Source organism: Nelumbo lutea, chromosome 4 (assembly GCF_056320005.1).
Source record: "Nelumbo lutea isolate HS-2025 chromosome 4, American lotus-T2T, whole genome shotgun sequence".
In the NCBI taxonomy this organism is placed as follows: Eukaryota; Viridiplantae; Streptophyta; class Magnoliopsida; order Proteales; family Nelumbonaceae; genus Nelumbo; species Nelumbo lutea.
The window spans coordinates 33,520,420-33,530,283 of NC_142687.1; the positions used below are offsets into that span (position 1 = coordinate 33,520,420).

General features: G+C 34.8%; 1 protein-coding gene across 1 annotated transcript; it reads right to left on the minus strand.

Moving 5' to 3' along the window:
• Positions 1-1,013: 1,013 nt before the first annotated feature.
• On the minus strand, positions 1,014-9,508 carry NUDX25 (nudix hydrolase homolog 25). Its single transcript, XM_088984288.1, has 6 exons — positions 8,716-9,508; positions 7,545-7,595; positions 6,834-6,926; positions 4,595-4,689; positions 1,442-1,553; positions 1,014-1,351 (listed from the first exon to the last, which is right to left on the minus strand). The coding sequence occupies exons 1-6, from the start codon at positions 8,779-8,781 to the stop codon at positions 1,271-1,273; spliced, it is 498 nt and encodes a 165-aa protein (XP_088840414.1). The 5' UTR covers positions 8,782-9,508; the 3' UTR covers positions 1,014-1,270.
• Positions 9,509-9,864: the final 356 nt, after the last annotated feature.

Sequence of the window (9,864 nt, forward strand, 5' to 3'; positions counted from 1 at the left end):
TTATTTTTTTAAGGGAAATTGTCTAAAACTCACAATGAGTTTTCAGCATTTCTCTTAAACTCACAACTTTTCAAAATGTCTAAAACTCACTATGTCACTAACTTGACATTAAACAGACTAATGGGTGTTAATATATTACCATTTTAACCTTCATATAAAAATATAAAATATATACAAAATAAATTAATGAATGTTAATATATTACTATTTTAGTATTTAGACATGAAAAAGGAAAAAGTTCAAAAAAATATTTTCAAATATAAAATACATAAAAATTACAAAAAATTATAGAAATTGCAAACAAAATAAAAAATACAGGAAAATTTATAGATAGTAGAAAATAGAAAAATGTAAAAAAAACAGAAATCATAAAAAACATTAGAAACTATAACAAAACACTAAAAATGCAAAAAAAAAAAAACAAAAAGAAATTGAAAACTGAAAAACACCATCTTTCCTCTAACTCACCATTCAAGGGTAATTTGGTCATGAAAATTATTATTTATGCTGACATGGACACCTCTGTTAAGAAGCATTAACGGTACACTAACGGAAGGTGAGTTTTGGAAAATAAAAACTTACTGATATGGTGAATTTTAGACATTTTGAAAAGTTGCGAGTTTAAGAGAAATATTGAAAATCCATGGTGAGTTTTAGACAATTTCCCTTTTTAAATAAATATTTGTTGCAATTTTCATTAAATGCTATTAACGGTTGTTCACCATTCACAGTTCCACACTGTTAAATGCTTGCCGCATTAGGAATCAACTCAAGATTTGGAATTCATCTCTTGTAAATTTTCTTGTGTTTGCATTCGCTTAACTGAAGAGCATTGCTAGCAAACACAATGACCTTATGTGCAGCACCTGTATTTCTCTGTTGTATTGATAAGGTGGGACCATGAAAAGATATGTCCAACTTTGCCTGAGGTCTCATGGGTCTTACCATGTCTGTGGTCTGAATAGTCCAAGAGACACAAAACCGTTCTTTACTAGCATTCCTCTTGGACTAAATTCAGGAAAAATTACTGCTATTCCTTGAAACTTTTTTCCAAAGGTGGCAAACAACTTCTTAGGACACTGACGGGGAACAGACAACAAACCAAGTAATATCCCAAAAGCAATTCTACTTCTAAACAATAACTCTAGTTCAAAAACTGCAATGCCATACCATTTACAAAGTTACACTAGTCCAAATTTTACTATGCTAGTTCAACCACAGGGACAGATGAAAGCCCTAACCATCACCTGTACAGTTCGTTGATTTACATTTAGGCTGTCTCTTTTCCATTGAAGTAAGGCATAAAGGTTCTTAAGACTTCCTCGTATGTTGGCCTCTTGTAATCCACTGCCTGCATCAATTATCCCCATGCCCCAAAAAGGTTTTCAGATAACAGTAAGACTTGAGAAAATACCCTGAAGGGGATGCTTTTTCGGCATACCTGCTCAATTACTTCTTCGGGACTCGCCCACTTCCACTCTGAGAATTCAGGGTCAACCTCACCATTTGCCAAGTTAACCTCATTGTCATCTCCAGTTAGTCTCATGAGAAACCTGCCAAAATGCAGAAATGCACATAATAATTACTAACACAAAAGTAGATAATGTGTAATATTTCGTATAGTAAGAAAAAGGCATCAAGTAAACCACATATATCAACTTCATCAAATGTATAGATATGGAAGCCAGGAGAACAATGGAAGTATAGATATGCTGTAGGAGAGATTAAAAACATCATGTGTGAATTGGGCTCAGTTTGGAAGGAGTACAAATACAAATTTGTAGAGTACAAAACTTTGCATTTTATATTATTTTGTATGTATTTGTGCTGTACATATTTGTATTTGTACTCTTTCGAAACTGAGCTTTGAGAGCAAATGTAACCTGGATACCAAGATCTGCAAATGGATTGGCAAAACAAGAGGCCACAAGGGAAAACATGTACTGGGGTCTAGTGATGTATTGCTGTGATCTGTTTATGTTTTCTGTTTTATGGTGGGTGTTAGCCAACTCTAACTACTCCACAGAGTGTATGATTTGATCTTGTACTTATTTTAAATATTAATAAAATTCTTTCAGTTACTCGTCAAAATCAAATAAATAAATAAATAACTTCAGCAATGCTTGAAACTAAGTTACATGCATACAGCATTTTCAATATTTTACCATGATATGGGTATGCCATCTATCCACTATCCTCCTATCCTATGTAGTAAAATATGGTTGTTTTAAAAACTTAATTCTTCACAATTAATGTCATATAAGCACTTCACTCAAGGGTTTTTCTTAGAGTCTCCCATTTCGGGGACTCATATAACACTCAAATGCAAAGAATTCTTCAACATAAATAAATGAAAATTGGATGGCATGCACAGTGCAAACTTAAGTTTGTAAATTTTGTTAGTAATCAATTTTGTCTTGAACTAAGAATAAAACATAATGTATTGCAGATGTAACTAAAACTGAAGCAGTGACTATTTATCAATTCAGATTCCAAATAAGAGCAGTTTAATGTCTTTTCATTGTAGTGGCTGGGGAGGGCTGAAAAAGGAAGTAAATGCTGATTATTGGCCTTGATGAATTCAATCATCATCTAAGCCTTATCCCAACCATATATGGGATCTTGATGAATTCAATATCCATCCCAAATAATGTTGGTATGTTTTTCAGGAAGGATATAACTGAAGTTACTTTGAGTTTGCTCTCAAATGACAAGCTGTTATCAATTCCAAGCTTGACTCAGCCTCGAATCCCCTCACTCTGAAAATTCCCCAAGAAGATTTAAGCAAATTTGCATGAATTTCCTTGGAGAGATTTTTTCAACCACATTAAAAAAAAATTATTTCGTTCTGGTTTTCCTTTACCACATGGATGCACAAGTTCATCATTTAAATGGAGTCATTATGCTCATCACTAAAATGAAAATGAGTGTAACCATATTCATTAATTCAAAATCCTGAATAAGTTAGTTTAGACATCTACATGCTTGTGTATTTTTATAAAATCCTTGATGTACTCATTTAAAATGCTTCTTAAAACAATTTGACATAATTTCATCTTGACATGGTTGACAAATAGCATACCACATTTTTTTTTTTTTGTTGAAACTAACGTTTTTTATGTTTGAGGAATTTACTACAGCCAATAGGGATTTTCTCTTCTATATCCACAAATACCAAATCTACATTAGGGTCTTCTGCATCCACCACACCTTCAAGAGTAAAGAATGCACGAAAGAATTTGGCATCCTAATTGCTTTGTAAAACAACTTTGGACATTTAGCACCAAAGATCTCATCATCATGGTAGATTTTAGAAATTCACTTTTAGTTGCAACTCTTCTCAATATCTCCTACATATAGTTATCTCTTCCATTCTACTAGATGTAGCAATCCTATATGTGGAAAAAAAAAAAGGTTGTAATCAGGTCAATCAGGGATCTTACTAGATGTATTGTTTCATGGATAAGGGAATCTCAACTCAACTTAAGAAAGCCTTGTCCCAATTATATATATGCGGTAGGTTACAGGAATCCTGTTCTGCCATTCCACTCTGTTTAGACTTTAGTGTCATATACAATGTTAATTATGGACCCTCAAATCATTTCCCACCATTTAAAATCCATGCCCAGGGAACTCTTTTGATGTGTTTATTCCCTTGGTTTACGCCAACCCTATATGCCACCTTGTAGTGGAGCTTTTCCCAAGATATACAAACTGTGCAAATTTTCAATATTATAATTAAAAAATAGCCTCCAAAGGAGGGATTATTTTGCCCATGTGGCAAGGGGTTAAAAGTTAAAACTGAATTTGCTCCATGAATACAAGGAAATTGAAGGAAGAAGTGGTGTGTTTGGGGGCCTCAACCATATTGCAACGCAGAGGGTTCTTGGGTCATTTAGACTCCTCCACTAAGCAACCTGGCTAGCAGAGGCCAACATGCAAAATGAAAGATTGAGAAACAGTAAAAGAGTCATTCTGAACTGATTTGGAAAAATAGAGATGAATGAGTTATGCATGATGGGATACACATAATAACAGTCAAGCATACAGCTCTCTGTGCTAACAATTGATATAATAAGTTTGAAATTTCCACTGAACATTTCAACATAGATAACCTTATCACAACGAAATAAAATACTAAGTAATATTCAGATGCAATTAGGAACATTAAAATGAGCACAGACAAGGTACAATGGCTGAATATGCACAAGGGGGAACTGACCTACCAAACCAATTAACAGAACAAGTGGACTAAATTATAACAAACTGCTCTTAAGGCTTAAGAAAAACCATAGATATCTACTTTGGAAATCAAGAAGATAAAATTCTTGTAATAAGCTCAGTGAAGCTGCTAAAAGTGCCAGCAATAGTCACAGTTAGAGACATTTGGCTATGAAATGTGCATTATGAGTGACGCAGGAAATTTTGGTAATATCAAGGGAATAAAAAAAAAAAAAAACTAATTCACAAAAAAAACGATAAAAATAGAATGCCAATTCAATAAAGCTTTTGTCATTGTCTTCATTTTTCTTGTCAATGATGAGAAAATGAAACATGGATACAATGATACTGTCTAAAGAAGAATATAACTTACCACTTCTGAGCCTGCCCATGCCATTCACCTCCCCACAGGCGGTTAACTTTGGCCTTCACTGCAGGAGGAAAGTCATATGTCAACCAATGGGAAACCTGCCAATACACAACTTTATCAGAATCATGAAAAGCCCATTCATAATCTTTTTCCAGCACACTTTTTTAAGCCAACATGTGGAGGGATGTGTAGCAAATGCTGAGTGTTTCGTACATTATTCAGTCTTCAGAGATTGCATTGAGTATAAGTTAATAGAATATTTCCCTTGAAGTCATTGCTATGAAACTTGTATTAGATACTTGGACTGATAGACTATTACCCTTCAAAAAATGCGCAAAAATTCATATTTCCATAAAACAAAAACCAGAAAGTAGATGCTGGGTAGACTCCAAGGAAGGTTGAGGTTGGGTCATTGGTTGGGCTTGTTTTCTATTTGTCTTCCATTTGTGTCTTATACATTTTTATTATAGTTTTCTTCTTTTTTTTTGAAATTTCTCTAGTTTCTGGTCAAAAGAAAAGCGCCATTAGGCTTTTCAAAATTGAAACCAAGTAATACAAGTTGAATGAACTATTTGCATTTTATTGCTCAGATTACACCATAGTTGTCAAGGCAACGTCTAGGCGGGCACCGAGGCAACAAGGCGACCTTGGAGGCTCGCCTCGCCCAGTTGCCAAGCAGTTTTCTGTACTATGTTATAAAATACTTTTCTATTTTTAATTTTTTGACATTATAATTATAAAATAGATATTGTTAAACTAGAATATTCATTTTATGTGTTCATATACTAATTTCTTTTTGTAATTTTCTTATTCATTAGGGTTTAATCAATACAAACATTGCTAACTGCTGTATTGAACCCATGGTTCAAAGTATCGATACACTTCTATGTATCGGCAGAGTTGTATCGGTACTTATAACAATACTCCCCCTGTTTTTTTATTTCTTTGGTTTTCAATTTCATTTATATATATATATATATATATATATATATATATATATATATATATATATATATAATTTAAAAAAAAGGGTCCTCGAAAACGCCTGTAAACATGTGTATTGAGACCCCAAAGATACAATACAATACACCCAATATGGGGCATATCATATCGAAATTTTGATCATTGACTGAACCCTCAAAGATTTCAAAACCTGAACCAATAAGCAAGGGAAGAACTTAAAATTTTGTCTAATCAACACATTTTCTTCTTCTTCCACATTTTCTTTTCTTCTTTTCCTATAACAAAAGTAAGGGTTCAGTCCATATACTTTTTGAATTTTCTTTCCTTTGTTCGTTTTCTTCTCATAAAATTTTGATTTTCTAGATGGTTATGGAACCTAGGGAACTACACTAGGACAACAAGGCACCCCCCCTATCACCTAGCCTCGCCTTGGCGCCTTGAAAAATATGGATTACACCAAGCAAAAAGCGTGTGATATTAATTTTGATGCTAGGAATCTTTGTCATTTGCATAACAAGTATAACCTACTATGAACTTTACCCTATCTTATTCCAAATTGTTATTATGATCATATGGATGACTTTTAATGTAATATAGTTGTTAACTTTTATGGTTTCATAGAATTCCCTTAGTTTTGAAACTTCCAAAATATATGTCAATTCCATAGGGACAGAAATACACTTAGACCAACATTTACAAATACGGCTATGATAGTAAAATTGATTCAAACTTGGAGAATGATTGAAATGAATATTCTCTTTCCTTATCAAAACTCTCAGCCCGTATGATTCTTCAGGAGAAAGCTCTCAAACCTTGTCCATACTATTATTTGTGTATCTAGAACTTCTAATTCTTTTAAATACCTCTAATAAATTTCATCTTGCAAGTTGTAACCGCATTAACACATGCATGCCTCTGTGTGTATCATTGTTTGTCAAAAGTATCGGTTTCATTTATTCATTATATGCTCATACGGTTCATTAAAATACCACCAATAATCCATAATTACTAATACTCTCGTGCTATAGCTTTCCTTATTCTTCAGAAATTCACACCAACATGGATATAATTCTTTTCTTTTCTTTCTCTAGAATCTCTACCACTATTGAAGTTTATTGCTTGATTTAACACCCTATATTTTTCAAAATGGTTTTGTTGCATTCATCTATCTCCACCCCTACCCCCCACCTCCAGAGAGAGAATTAGACAAATATACAAACTATACATAAAATCATTAGTATAGATGATGCATCATTACAAAACCACTTTTTGAACTAACCTCTGCAATAATTTCAGCTGACACTACTCCAGTTTCTTCCCGTAGCTCTCTGACAGCTGCAGATTTTGGTTCCTCACCATCTTCTATACCTCCCTAAATTGACAATGTAAAAGTGAATTTACATGTTTGATACTGTTAGAAGATTTAGAAGTTTGTTCTTAGTCACCATATTCAAAACATTGTCAAACAAGCAAAAGGAGAACAGAAAACAATCTCAAGATTTTGATCAGAGTCCATGATGCAGAGATTCTTTTCCATGGAGATTCATACCAAAATGTTTGAAATTTGTTTTCCGAAATCAAAGAAAATTCAGAACATGGTAGCCGAATAGCAATGCAAAGCCAAAAAGGCATCCCCCATGACCTAGGCACCACAATAAGAGGCATGCATGTGGTTGTTCTTTAACAGGAATCCATACTCCTAGCTGTAAAATATCATAGATATGTCTATATTGCAGGTGTATGACATAGAAACAGCCCTGAACCTTTGAATAGCTGTAAAATATTTGAGACAATGTGTATAATGTCCTCTCATATAAAAGAACACGTTTCTTAGGAAACAAGGATTCGATGCTTCTTTAAGCAATAACTGAAACTAAATAACCTTTTTCTGAAATTTACTAGCTCTGAATTGTATCTGAATTTAAACCAGCTCTTCTTTCTATAAGTATATACAAATCACATTTGCTTTGAAGAATACATAATATTTTACCTGAGGCATCTGCCATGCTCCAGGAACATTCAACCTTGAAGCCACAAAAACCTACAAGGAAACAACAGAAGACTACTATGGTGAACCACATAATCACACAATAAGACCTACAAATTTGTGGAAAAGGGAAATATAGAAAAGTATCACTTTATGAAGAGAAAAAATCATAACTGGAAACAACTACTTACTTCATTTTCAAAGGTTTAATAAGCCCAAGCTTTTCAGTGGAAACATTTTTTCACCATTATGCTGGTTTCCTTCTTAGAATGGATCAAAGACTGTGATTACTTGGTATAAAACTATTAGTTGATAATAGTCCAGTCCATTAAATAATTCCATTTTTATAGATTATAAATATTTTTTCCTGGAGAAGAAATATCTTTAAGAGGATATGTACCAGCATACAATATCTTGTCATCTATGCTTCCAATTCTTTCTGGCACAAAATTAATAGCATTAAGTGTTTAGTTGCCTCCTTCTACACTAGCTCTAGTTTTGCTTTCGCACCCAATCTGATAGTAACTCAGATTTAAAGATTTTATTCTTCCACTCTTATTCCTAAAACCCTCTAAGTTCACTCTTAAAATTGGTCAAGTAAATGCTATTTATATATGTTATTGACTCCCCCTCCTACTCTACTAATCATATTGCACTCGACAGCTCTAGTTTGACAATAGATTGCACTCAATAATCAGTTATTTCACTCCCATTCCTAAAGTCATCTAACTTATAGCTCTTAAAACTAATGAAACAAGTAGTATATTTACCAATTTCCTTAATTCCATTAACGACGTTTCCAATCATATTGCTCTAGTTTTGCACCTGGTTCACCAGCAAAAATCACACCTAAAGATCGATTATTTCGATCAAATTGCTAAAACAATCTTAAAACTGTTCATATTACAAATTTTGAACCTCTTACAGTCAATTCCCTGTTTCTCCATCTCAAAACCAACCAAAAAAAAGACAAGTTTATTCCACTAATACCAACCGTGTCACTGGAAATTAGAAATTATCTAATAAAGCAACCAAAGAGAAAGCATACATACAGATCATTCACCCCAAGAGATGAAACTTAGGGTTCCAAAGTCTACCAAAAATAACTTATTTATTAATATCTGCATGAATACAAAACAATAACAAGAACAAGAACAAGAGCAGAGCGGAGTACCTGATTCTCAGAATTGATGAGGCAAACACCAACGTTGGGACGGTAACCAGCTGGAAGACCCTCCATGGATTACTCAGAAGTGAAGAAGATGCTCTCACTCTCTCGCTCTCGCTCTCTCTAAATATATAGAGAGAAAGAGCAGGAGGGAAAGAAGGAGAGTGAGAATGCAAGAAAAGGGAAGGAGGATGACTGGAGGAGGTTACGTCCCTTAACCTGCGCACTAAGCAACTGCCAAGTAAAGGCCGTGGATTGGAATAAAATAAATAATAAAATAATGCACTTCTGCCACTCTGGGAGGAGGTCGGTGCACATTAGCAGGCTGCAGGCCAGGTACATGCAGTCAAATAGGGAACACGCGGAAGGAAAAACCGCACAAAAGCCATAAAGCATGTACTGTGAGTGCGCGAGGTTGGCGTTGACTTTTTTCAGTGAGAAAAGCTGCAGGTGGGCAACTTTTGTTAGTGATCTTCATTATCGTCGTCACCATCATGACCGTCCTTTTCATCATGACGTTAGAACTGTTTTACCTGTGTCTCAGTGGGTCAGCGTGGATCCTGATTCCATGCATCGCATATATATATAGAGAGAGAGAGAGAGTTCTTGGCTTGGCTGGGCTTATACTGTGGGACCCATTTACAAGCACCAAAGCGGAGCGGCTGGAGCTGGAGGAGGTTTTTCTCGGGCTCGGGTAGGGGTCTTTATCTTCTGAGTGTAGCCACGTGGCGTGATTGACACACCAGGGTCCAGGGGTGGAGGGAGACTCCCATGAGAAATTTAAGAGAATGTTTAAGATGGAAGGAGGACAGAATGGCATAACAAATTTATAACCGTTAACATTAATACTATAGGAAAGACCTCGGCGGTTCACGGTCAAAAACTTTTTGGCCTTGTGTTAAGAGTGGACTTAATTAAGAAATTGTGATATCGAGATAAAAGACAAGCTTTTGGTGGGGTCACCAACTTACCATTGACTATTGGATTGAGATTCGGAATTTGGCAGTTTGGGAAAGTGGGAGATTCCTATGAATGACACGGAGGTGAAATCAGTTGCTCCCGTGGTTTTAGCCCCTGTGAAATTATGGCCTTTGGGCTTTGGAGTTTGGACGCATTGTTGTGGTCCTTGTCCTTGTGGTCTCAATTTGAGGTCAT